This window comes from Pollachius pollachius (genome assembly GCF_949987615.1).
Source record: "Pollachius pollachius genome assembly, chromosome: 1".
In the NCBI taxonomy this organism is placed as follows: Eukaryota; Metazoa; Chordata; class Actinopteri; order Gadiformes; family Gadidae; genus Pollachius; species Pollachius pollachius.
Window position 1 is genome coordinate 50,521,284 of NC_136934.1, and position 12,761 is coordinate 50,534,044.

The 12,761-nt window shown below is 47.2% G+C and overlaps 2 protein-coding genes across 2 annotated transcripts in view; one reads left to right on the top strand and one right to left on the bottom strand.

Moving 5' to 3' along the window:
* Positions 1-7,978, bottom strand: part of pogzb (pogo transposable element derived with ZNF domain b) — a gene marked incomplete at its 3' end in the record, with an annotated part of 28,522 nt that extends 20,544 nt beyond the window's left edge. Inside the window, exons 1-5 of the mRNA XM_079758741.1 lie at positions 7,886-7,978; positions 5,863-6,023; positions 4,783-5,450; positions 3,771-3,870; positions 3,095-3,367 (exon numbers count right to left, since the gene is read on the bottom strand). Coding sequence (XP_079614867.1) covers positions 3,095-3,367; positions 3,771-3,870; positions 4,783-5,450; positions 5,863-6,019 — 1,198 coding nt within the window. The 5' untranslated portion in view covers positions 6,020-6,023; positions 7,886-7,978. The remainder of the gene's footprint in view (positions 1-3,094; positions 3,368-3,770; positions 3,871-4,782; positions 5,451-5,862; positions 6,024-7,885) is intronic.
* A 558-nt stretch (positions 7,979-8,536) lies between these two features.
* Positions 8,537-12,761, top strand: part of LOC307080613 (retinol dehydrogenase 12) — an 8,043-nt gene continuing 3,818 nt past the window's right edge. The window contains exons 1-4 of the mRNA XM_079743393.1: positions 8,537-8,629; positions 9,150-9,285; positions 10,348-10,482; positions 11,335-11,526. Coding sequence (XP_079599519.1) covers positions 9,210-9,285; positions 10,348-10,482; positions 11,335-11,526 — 403 coding nt within the window. The 5' untranslated portion in view covers positions 8,537-8,629; positions 9,150-9,209. The remainder of the gene's footprint in view (positions 8,630-9,149; positions 9,286-10,347; positions 10,483-11,334; positions 11,527-12,761) is intronic.

Consider the following 12,761-nt stretch of genomic DNA (forward strand, 5'->3'; position numbering starts at 1 on the left):
TTTTGGTAAAGGCAGAGATGATGAATTCTATTACCTTGGGGGGGAGCTTGGGCGTGCTCTCCTTCCTCTTCACATGTGGCTCAATGAAGTGCATCCGATTGAGGATCCACTGTTGTCTCGTGGTCCTCGGGGCCCCGGAGCTTCCCGAAGGAGCCGGTTTCATATCGTGATAATGATTGTAGGTCATACAGAGGTTGTCCCATTTCCTCCGAACTGCTTTGCCTGAAAGGCACCCAAGACAGTTCACCGATATGTCCCTTTTTGCATTTCCGATTTACGCTAGTCAAGCAAGTAGACAAGCAACATCAAACTGAATACCAAAAACGAACGCTTTGCACAGAGCAGTGATTACAAAGCAAGCCATGGTAGTCGTTTCGAGTTTCGACCAAGGCGGACAACATTAACCGATCCTTTATTAGGCGCGTCCCAACTTAGGGACTTCTTGGAAAGCGGCTCACTGTTTTGGCTACGCCCACTGAAGGAGTTTCCCTCTGCATCCGTTCCCATACTGGAACCTTTGTAGCGGATGGCCAACGGAGTTCGGATTTGACGTAATTAGTTCTGCAACACTTTTTGTCTCACGCGACTCTTTGGCGACGGTTTTGACGATCGCCTGCTTGCCTCCATCTACTCTCCTTGTTTCTTAAAAATGGCGCTGTTTTTATGTTGTGGCTGTGTCGAGTTCTACTCGAGGCATTTCTCGCCTTAATCATAGGTCGTACTCACGTCGTATCCCGCCTCAACTCTATCCAATCAGCATCGACTAGTTAAGGCTCAGTTAGGGTTCCACGTCGAGTCGACGCAACGCAATGACCATGCAGCCGCCTGGACAGTCGTGAACCTGTTTTGGTCCTGCTTCAGGTTTAAGTGAACGGACCAATCACAGCGCTTGCTGCTGCGTAAACTAGACGCAAGGTTACAATATTTCGGAGGCGCACGTGAGGCCCTTGCATTGGACGCAAGGAGGGTCCGAAATGACGTAATGGGTCCGTAAACCCCCTTGCGTTGCGTCAACGTGAAACCACAATCAGGCGTTTAGGAGTTGCGGCTCAGAAAGCTCCTACCCAGAGGCAGGTGTTAACTGGGCCGCTAACTGAGCCGTGCTAATAGTTTGCACTGTCGTGCTAATACATGGATTGGAAGTTGTGCAAAAGTAGGAGACATTACCTGGGAAACAGAGCTGTCTTTCGATCTCACGCCACAGTTGATCCTTCCCTTCCAGGCTGGAGTAGCCCTGTAGCGTGATGTTGTACAGCGGCGGTCTCTCTTCCACCAGTGCAATCAGCTGCTCCTCCCTTTCTTCGCTCCACATATCGGGACGCCCCCTTTTGGTCGTCGTATCACAGGGTTCTGAGAGTCCAGCGAGTTCAGCGAGGATAACCGTACAACGCAACACACAAAGATGGCTGCGCCCGTAATGAGATGTATTTTCTTTGTATTTGTACCAGGTTGGTCACTTTAATGTCGATTTTAAATGCTCTCAGACACTTGATTACATTGCTGCTTTAATCCGGTCACCAATGTGTGCATTGCACGGCCTTGCTGTGCGTGCAATACACTGTAAAGTTGTGTTGTTTGTTTTGGAGCTGGTATGCTAAAGAGGCTAATGTTGCTAACAATGACAATGACTAGCCAATGACTGTTCATCCCCGACTCGTCGTATAGCGAACCCACAAAGACCAACGGGAACGCTTTAAGTGCTACAAGCCAGGAAATGACGTCACAAGATCAACTCGTATGGGTGGTGTACGAGGCATCTCGAACACACCATAAACACATTTGGCATGAATGATCATGTGTCACTCCATTTCATAATCCCATTTAACTTAAATTGGAATGGATGTAAAACATAATTAAAAAATATATATTAATCGTGAGTTAAACCACCAATACTATGCGATGAATCGCGATTAAACATTTTAATTAGGGCTGTAACGATATGCGTATCGAAACCGAAATCGCGACACTCAAAGCCACGAACCTGTCTCGCGGTGTGAGAAGGCAGAGGCGCGATACACCCTTTCTAACTCTTCGGGTCAAATTGTCAGATTGAAATTTGATAATAATTTGTCTAAATAATAGTCTGCTGACACCGCCCCCTCTTATCGGTGCCGTAAGTCTGCGACGAGATGCCCTCTCTGTGATTACAGCTCTCCGTGGCTAAGGAGGATTGCATTTCTCCACAGCCGTCAAAGTCCTCATATGCGATATGAACGACATTTATCCGGAGTGGGCCAAGCGCGCAAAAATAGCCTGTGTGATCCCTGTCTCTAGTGTTTTGCGTGATTTGACCGGCAGTTGGTCTGCTTATAGGTCGGAATGAAGCGGCCACCGATTATTGACAGGATGGATACTTTATTCTACCGGACTCGTTCGTTTCTTCACCAGACACACACGCTACAGCTCGCTCTCCTCGCTCGTCCACTCACTCGCTGATGTCACTCACACACACACATACGCACACTGCCATTCTCGCGCACACACATACGCTACTCGTAACACTATGCCTCGTTATTGCAACGTTCATGTTAGACGTTCATGTTTTTTCCCATCTATTTAAAAGTTAGGCTATTAAACATGTTGCATTCCATACGGCCTGATTATGTCATTATTTAAGCTACATAGCCTAATAAGAAGCGCTAATAGGATATTTGACTAAACCACCAAACTATTTGCAGGTAGGCAAAAACTAATAAAACTAGTTAATGCCTACCTGCAAGCATCCTCCAACTGCAATCTTTGATTTATCTATACTTCAATAGTATTCTTTCTGTTCAAATCTGTTCAGTGTTCCAAATTATTTGTTATTAAATGTTACATTAAGTTAATTGTTATACAAGTGTTGTTTAAATAAAATGCTTTTTAAATTTAAAAAAACCGTGGGATGCATGGAACCGTGGGTCAAAAATCCTGATACAAACCGAATCGTGAGTTGGTGTATCGTTGCAGCCCTAATTTTAATCATTTGTCAGCTCTACTTTGTACGCATCGGTGCCGTTGCTTTCGGTGTGTAGACGGTCACAGCCCTGTGTCCACCGAACCCCCGGTCTGACCCTCATACGGCTCAACGTTATCCTAACAGAGCCCAGCTCACCTTTGGGCGTCTTGGAGATCACAATCTTGGGGACAGCCCGGCTGGGGGTGTTGAGGCCGGGTGTAGCCGTGGTGACGGACACGGGGGCGGGGATGACCGTAGCGGTGTAGCGGCTGGGCGGGGCGGTCCTGCCCTGGGGGGAGGGCGGGCTGTGCCGGACGGCGGCGGCCGAGGCAGCGGTGGAGGTCCGGGCGGGCGCCAGGGAGCTGGGAGGAGAGGAGACGCTGAAGGCTTGCTCCTTGGGGGCTATCTTGGCCCGGACCACGGGTTGATCTGTGGGGACAGGCGGAGGGAAACACCGTCACCGTGGTCACCCCACCGTCGTCAAATCAAAACGTGACCTCATCACGTCACCAGCTTCGTCATCCTCAGCATCATGATCCCATTGCATCAAACCATTAGTATCATCTTCATCATCATGTCACATCTTCATCATCACACCATCACCATCATCATGACACCATCCTCATCATCCCCACACCACATCACTGTGTCCTCATGGCACCATCGTCATCTTCAAACTGTCATCCCCACACCATCCTCATCATCCCCACACCACTGTGTCCTCATGACACCATCATCGTCATCCTCATCAACCACGTCATCACACCATCACCATCCTCACACCACATCACTGTGTCATCATGCTAGCTGTGGTGCTGATGAGAGGACCTACGTTGGATCAGGGTGAGGGGCTGCATGGTCTGGCCTGTCTGCAGGTTGAGCAACAGCTTGGGCATGCTGCCCCCGCCCGAGGGCTGCATGGGCAACAGGCTCTGGGGAGACAACAGAGACACTCTGAAACCACCAGACGGACACAGGCTGAAACAAACACTGTTTGGACGGACACAGCTAGAAAATATAGATTAGTTATAGAATAGAATATTACTAATATGGCTGGATTATGTAGAACTTGATTAGTTATATAGCTGATATAGTAGTATTTATTAGTAATATAGCTGATATATTAGTATTATAGCTGATATAGTAGTATTTATTAGTAATAAGGATGATATTAATAGTATAGCTGATATAGTAGTATTATAGCTGATATAGTAGTATTTATTAGTAATAAGGCTGATATTAATAATATAGCTGGCATATCAGCAACACAGTACACATAAAAACTTGTGCAGTGTTCCAATATCCATACTTCCATGAGTACACTTAAACGTAGTACACTATCCCACTGACTAAGTGGGCTAATTTTCAGATGTCAGTGTTGTTCCAAACCAAGTACTCTGTGGGGCACTAAACGGAAATTACGATCACAACTGCCGCCGCGGCTCCTCTCCCGCAATAAACATCCCGCTTTGAACGGTGAACTCTTTACGCCTAGCAGCTATAAAAAGCTATAAAATGTATAAAAGCTACAAACTGTTAATGCAGGCTATGTGGAAAATGCGCCGACTGTGGCTCAGCCTGGCTCCGCCCCCTTCCGCTACGTAGCTAAGATGGCTGCCGTTGAGTGCGAAAAGTGTACATCGATCCACACTTCGCGATTTGACCGTTTCTAATACACCATCCGGGTCCTTTCAGTACACTTCTTTTAGCCCGATCTGAATTGGAACGCCCTACGTACTCAAACTAAGGCTAGTAAGGGCGGATGGTATGGATATTGGAACACAGCATAGGTAGACCGAGGCTCAGGCAGGATATGACGTCACTTCCTGGTTGCACCGTGGTACCTGTGTGGTGAAGAGGATGGGCTGGTTGGAGGAGGAGCCGGGGATATGCCGTTGGCCGGAGGCCAGCTGGCTGGTGGAGAGGAAGAACGTCCCGCCGGGGCCCTGGGTCAGGATGAGGGGCGGGCCCTGGGGGAGACCGGAGCCAATGGCAGACGACCCCGTCGGGACACTGGAGCCAATCACAGAGGTGGCTGGGCCACGGTTTGAGCCAATCACAGAGACGACCGGGGCACGGTTTGAGCCAATCACAGAGACGACTGGGGCACGGTTTGAGCCAATCACGGAGGTGGCTGGGCCACGGTTTGAGCCAATCACAGATGTTGCCAGGGAGAATTGCGGGCGGCTCACTGCTGTCCTCGCCGTAACATTTGAACCAATCGTGAAGGATCCCGGGGTGAGATTGGAGCCAATCAAAGACCTTGCCTGGGAGTTTTGTGAGCCAATGACAGACCTCATCGTTGGAAGGTTTGGGCCAATCACAGACATTACCGGGGTTATTTTCGAGCCAGTTAAAGAGGTTCCCTGGGTAACACCAGGGCCAATCAAAGACAATCCCTGGGAACGATTTGGGCCAATGAGGGTCATTCCATGGGCAAAGCTGGAGCCAATCAGAGGAGCCGCCCTGAGCAGGGAAGGAGCAGGGGGAGGGGCTGAGGATACAGCAAAACCTGAGGAAGATGTCACACACGTAGAGATCAATACACACTGATTACAGTACTGTACAGATACACAACACACTACCTAGAGATGTCCCCTAGCGTCGAACCGAGTGCGGCCAGCCTAACGTGAACACGCTGAACGGCTTACTGTTAAAAGGTGGGACACACACACACACACACACATACACACACACACACACACACCCTTGAAATGTGCTACACAATGCAGTTAGTTAATGCATATTATGATTGGCACTACAACCTATTCCTTGGGTGGGAATACCAGACATCCTTACACATCCATTTACGTTCGTACCCCATGTATTAATGTCATCGATACGTTAAATGACACGTCCGTGTGTGTACTGCTGTCACCGAATCTCGGTGGCATGGTTTCCGTAGCAACGGCGGCCGCACCCACCTGGGCCGTTCGCAAACTCCTGCTCCTGTTTGACTTCACAAGCGACACCCATCTCCACCTCCTCCACCTCCTCTTCCTCCTCGTCGTCCTCCATGACCTCCCGTTGCCATGGCTCCAGCTCCTCCTCCTCACACTCCATGTACAGCTCGGAACTCATGTTGCTGAGGGAACGAGAACATCCCCGTCAGGTGGGCGGGGAGGTAAATGGTGAACAGACTGCATTTATGCAGCGCTATTCTAACCAGGGGCCCCTCAAATCGCTCTACAATACTGCCTCACATTCACCCGTTCACGCACACATTCACACACCGACGGCGGTGTCAGCCACGCAGGGCGACAGCCAGCTCGTCGGGAGCGGTCAGGGTGAGCTGCCACGCTCACAGCCCGGGGATCGAACTAGCACCCTTCTGGTTACCAGCGGAACCGGCTCTACCTCCTGAGGGTGTGCGTTGCTGCTACGATAAGGCTGTGTTCCTACATGCTGCACGCACACCCAACCGACCAGGTGAGCAGTACAACAGGTGTCTACGTCGGCACGGCGACCACAAGCATTCGACCAGCCTGCCAACGTAAAAAGGCGAGCACTACGACCGGTTAATACGTCGGCACGGCGACCACATGCGTTCGACCGGCCTGCCGACATACATGCGGTCAGCGTTGTCAAGGACTCTGTCCAAGCCGCCACATTGGTGCTTTTTCAATAACCATAGTAACAGTCCATGGTTATTCTAAAATGTCTGGCGAGGAAGTACCAAAATGCCGGCTTGGAATGTGCTTTAGGGACTTAGTTTGGATCCAATGATACGCGCCTGTGAACCAGGTGACAAACGGTTTGTTCCATGGTGGGTTTGACCGGTTCTTTCCATTGCTTCACTTCCTACATTGGAGCCTAACGGCTCCTTGAACCTCAGCAGGGGAGGACTGCTGCTGTGGATTCAGTTTGAGCATGGAAGCTATTCCGGGCTTCCACCGCCTACACTTGGGTCGGAAAACCCTGGAATACCAAACTACCAGAGAGGCTGTTACATAATGTAAACATACCGTTGCCTTCTGTCGTTAACTTTGCGTCAGGATGTTCACTCTCATTAAAGTTCTTCCAGAAATGTGTCTTGTAACGTTTCATTCCAAAACATACATTTGGTAAAAGAGGTGCACTACTGTGTAACATTTCATCTAACTTGTAGCTTAAAATAACAAGGACATATTACCTGGAGCCAATGCTGAATAATGATATAAATAAAATCTATAACTTCCTATAAATTGAATATTGTCAGTTATATAAAGATATATATTTATTATTGATTTGTTTTGCTTAACTTGATGATTCACAAATGTAGAAACTGTTGGCCGAAATATACAAGCACAGATTGCTCAAATTATGATACATTTTCTAATAAATTATTAGAAAATAAACAAAATAAATATGTATAGCTCGATTATAGATTAACATTTTGTATTACCACTACTATCCTGTACTTTCTGCTCAGTAGCATAAAGGGTCTACATCTTAAAGGGTCATCACAAGGGAACTCCATGAAATACAAGAAATAAACCATGACAGAGCTGAATGTTCAACCACAATCTTTCTTTAACCAGTTACTTTGAAAATAGATTTGAGCAAATTGTTAATTTGAAGTACAATATTGCGTGACTTCGCTTGACGTTTCGAAAAGCAAGTCAACGCCTATTGGCTGCAGCACCAACGAAGCCACACCCACAGAGAAAACGGCCATGATTTCTCCCATTCAAGAGGAAATATTTGCACAAGAGAAAAGTCTTTAACAAATGACCTAACTGAACCAGAAACGCAGCAACAACAACATTAAATCGACACCACTAACCCTAAACAAAAAATCGTTTCCGGACGATTCTGTTGCGCACCCGTCGCGCGCACACAGGTGTTATTGTTTCCAACCGCTCATGACGGTCTGCAGTGCGTGCATGCGGACGCAGAACCGTTAACTCGAACCGGTTGACGTAAAACGGAGCGTCGTGAACGTAAATAAAACCCTGTGAGTCTTACCCGCCGACTAGTTCTACAGGTCGCGGTGAGTCCGTGCGTGGGAAGCCCACAATCACACGGGGACCGGATCCATCGGACGCTGTGCCGTCTCGGTAGGCGGGTCGTTCGAGTATGGCAAGACCCCGCCCATTTGTCGAGTCTAAACGTTGCGTCACGTCCGGTTGCCTAGACGCTCTGTTATTGGACCCCATGGACGCAGGGCGCGCTTGAGAGGCGGGGCGACAAATATAGGAAATGTGGACGACATTCTGGATGCGGTTTCTGTCCCTGTCTTGTTATGTAAAGTGAAAATGTAAGGTCTTGAGACGTTACTTCCTATACAATGCCATTCAATAAAATCATATAAAATCCTCAGCAGTCAAAACATGAAACGGCGTGGCTGCTGAACACTTAAAATGCAGAACTGTTACAGCATGCAGCCATTTTGTTTGAATTGTTGTTGTGAATGAACACATGAGCACATGACTAGATATTCACTATGTTGATGAATAAAACGATCTACACCCCCTTATTGAGTAAAACATGTATAAAATAGGCGTCAACTATATTTTGGGTCAGTTTAAATTTGCTGCCCTAAAACGTCAGTAGAGCTCAGCCTATAGCCCATATGTTATATAGTGTGTTAGGTAGTCTGGGCATGTTGTGGTTTATACCTTGATAGTTACCTGGCTGCTCACCATAGGCCAACACCTTGGCTGCACATACCAAGCAGGCACACAGCAGGCAGCTTTAATATGTTCTCAGGTGCGTAGCCTTCAAAATATTCACGTTTTACACACTAGACTAGATGGGACAGATCCACATTATTGGCATTATGCTTGATAGGGATGGTACGGGACCGGACCGACCCGAGAGTCCACGAATGGACCCCGGGTGTTGACAAACAGAACGGCTCTCGAACCCATTCCGGGGCCACCTGTTACGTGTGAATCACAGAGGTATCACCAGTCCCCTATCGCTTTATTGGAGTGATTCCTTAGACGCCGACGACTCCAGTCGTCTAGCAACCCGTTCCTCGGCTGCAGACCGTGGGACCCGGATCCCTTACACCGTATTTAAATACACGGGGCGGTGCGGAGACAACATGCTCCTGCAACTCACACAGCACACTAAAATGACATGCAGCCCAGAGCAGGCGGCAGCGTTAATCGGTGCGAACGGGGCGCTTTGTCTAAGATATGCAGTCTGGTAATCTCTGGTAATCTGCCTGCGTCTCTCTGAGCCGTGCACACCGCGGTTTAACTCGTCCGAACCCTATTCATAGCACCGGTGGCGGCGGAATACACCGAAACCCAGTGCAACTCTGCAGGAAGACCCGGGTGTAATGAAGACCGACTCGGACCGCTCGGACCGGTGGGCGCTCCCGGGGTACGGAGCCGCGGTCGCCGTGTCTGTGCTCGGTAAGTCACGTCCTCTGGGGAACGTGAGGGTTCGAACATGACCTACATCCCGAGGGAACGCGGTTAAATTGTTATTATAGTGTTACATAGGGGGCGATGGGATCACTAGGCTATAGGGAATACACAGACAACATGCTGTACAAAATAACATTAAAACTTCACCCAGCGTTGAAGACCACCTTTACCCAATTGTAGGTTTATTGTTATTAATTATAATTAATAAAACACGATTTATTTCTGACATACGGTATGCTTCCATTGGGGCTATTTTCAATTAGAAGCCGAATAAGCCTAAACATGAGTTTCTGGAAGTAGGCTTACGTAAGAGCCATTTTAGTGAGAGTTCAACCGAAGTTTGCACCCTGTCAGATGAGTAACTCAAAAACCATTGGCGATGCAATTCTCCAAGGCAATGATGCAACATCTCCTCATCCTTATGTTGAAAATATTCAACTACACGCCTGGGCCAATCTTACAACATTTAGCGTCACCTGGTGATAATTAAAGCCTTCTTGTGTTCTTCCGATGGGGTGAGGGGTCCGGACTCATTGAGTGGCCCCGGTGCGTTACCGGGTCAGAATAGTGGCCTACATCACTACTGTTGGCCTACCGGAGCCCCGTAACGGAACACAAGTTACAACGTGTCCCTTTCTAGAACGCGTGGGAGAGCGATTTCCTATAGAATGAAATCAGCAACCTTTAAAACATCCCATCCATTAGTCGGTCAACAAACTAGGACAATAAAAAATGTGCCAACATGTGGTTCAAATAAATCGATGTGTAGTGTTGTGTGTAGTTCTAGAAAACAAACCGTTTTCGGTTCGATTTTGATTGACAAGTTCAAATCCTCAAATCAACCTCCAGACTTAGAGAGATGGACTAGGTGATGACCCCCCCCTCAAGTCCACCTGCCTGGGTCGCACTGGGAGTTTCCCAGTGCGACCCAGATCCCCATACTGGTGAACACTGGGGAGTGTCCCGGCAGTTGTTTCAGTGTGTGCTGGTGAGTTGCTGGTCGATGCTGGTTACCGTGGTGTTGACGGCCGAACCCCCCACTCCTAGGTGTGTGGTTGCTACGGCGATGGGTGGCCGGCGGGGTGTGTCGCTGCACGGCCCGTCTGGATGGCCGGACCGTCCTGATCACCGGAGCCAACACCGGCATCGGCAAGGAGACGGCCCGGGACATGGCCCGCCGCGGTGAGTCCCTCTGGGGGGTACGGAGAGGTCCTTGGGGGGCGTTGGTTTTCCCATCCCAGGATACATTTATATTTTACATTGAGGGCGTTCAGCAGACGCTTTTATCCAAAGCGACTTACAATAAGTACAAATTCCAGAAGAAAGGGAACAAAACAACACTATATCTCTGTCTGTACAGTAAGGATGTCCGCAGAACCAAGTGCCAAGCACTAGCAATCACCAGGTTAACCCGTTCCCCGTAGACAACAGAGATAGCTAGGATAAGATGCTACACAATGCTAAGTACTATTTTTAATTGCCAGAACGTACAACATACAGCAAGTGTGTAAGAGGGCCATGGGGGGGGGTAAGGGCGGGTGCTATGCAGAGTCCAGGTGAACTCTGAACAAGTCAGTCTAGATACGGTGAGGAGGAGGGGGTTGTCTGAATCCCAGGGAGTAGGGGTAGCCGGAGTGAAGGGTTTGTTTGAAGTTCCCGGCGTGGTCGTTAAACAGAAGACTCTGTTTAACGACCACGTTGTTGTAAACCCTGACCGGGACGGAGCCTGGGCCGGAGGTCACCAGGAGTCTGTTCTGGGGCGGCATGCGGCTCAGGAGGTAGAGCGGGTCGGCTGGTAACCGGAAGGTTGCTAGTTCGATCCCCGGCTCCTCCTATCTGAGTGTCGAGGTGTCCCTGAGCGAGACGCCTCACCCTGACTCCTCCTGACGAGCTGGCTGTCGCCCTGCGTGGTTGACTCGGTGTGTGAATGTGTGGATGAATGGGTGAATGTTGGACATTATTATAAAGCGCTCTGAGTGGCCCCTGGTTAGAAGAGCGCTGTGTGAACACAGTCCTTTAACCTTTGACGCCCAGGGGCGCGGGTGGTGATGGCGTGCCGGGACCTGACCCGGGCGGAGCGCGCGGCCGAGGAGGTACGGCGTTCCACTGGCAACGGGAACGTGGTCATCAGACACCTGGACCTGGCCTCCACCTACTCCGTCAGGATGTTCGCTAAAGAGTTCCTGGGCAGCGAGGAGCGGCTGGATATCCTGATCAACAACGCTGGTGACTAGACTAATACCAGTAACAACAATACCAATACCAGTAATAACTATACTTATACCAGTAATAACTATACTTATACCAGTATCAACTATACTAATACCAGTAACAACAATACTAAAACTAGTAATAACTATACTTATGCCAGTAATAACTATACTAATACCAGTGATAACTATACTAATACCAGTGATAACTATACTTATACCAGTAATAACTATACTTATACCAGTAACAACGATACTAAAACTAGTAATAACTATACTAATACAAGTGATAACTATACTAATACCAGTGTTAATAACCAGTGTTAACCAGTAATAACTATACTAATACAAGTAATAACTATCACTATTAACAGTAATAACTATACTAATACCCATAATAACTATACTATTAACATTAATAACTATACTAATACAATAATAACTATACAAATACCAGTAATAACATCACTGTTACAGTCATAACTATACTAATACCAGTAATAACTATACTAATACCAGTAATAACATACTAATACCAGTAACAACTATCACTGTTACCAGTAATAACTATACTAATACCAGTGATAACTATACTTAAACCAGTAATAACTATGCTAATACCAGTAATAATAACCAGTGTTAACCAGTAATAACTATACTAATACCAGTAACAACTAGCACTAATACCAGTTATAACTATCACTGTTACCAAGAGTAACTATACTGTTACCAGTAATAACTATACTAATACCAGTAACAACTAGCACTAATACCAGTTATAACTATCACTGTTACCAAGAGTAACTATACTGTTACCAGTAGTAACTAAACTAATACCAGTAATAACTATACTGTTATTGTTAGTAACAATACCAATACAGTAATAACCATACTGTCACCAATAGTAACTATACTAATACCAGTAATAACTAAACTGTCACTAATAGTAACTATACTAATACCAGTAATAACTAAACTGTCACTAATAGTAACTATACTAATACCAGTAATAACTATCACTGTTATCAGTATTAATAACCAGTGTCATAACTACTTCCTAGGATACTTTTTACTTACTTTACTGTACAACCTTTAACCATCCTTTTTGATGATGTTACATTCAGGCCCATGATAAGAAGATATTCATATAATCCCTAGAAATAACATAGTGTCTTTATTTTAATTTTTCAACCTTAATGTGACCAGGAAAGCGTCTGAGATCTCTATTACAGAGGCGTCCTGACATGATAA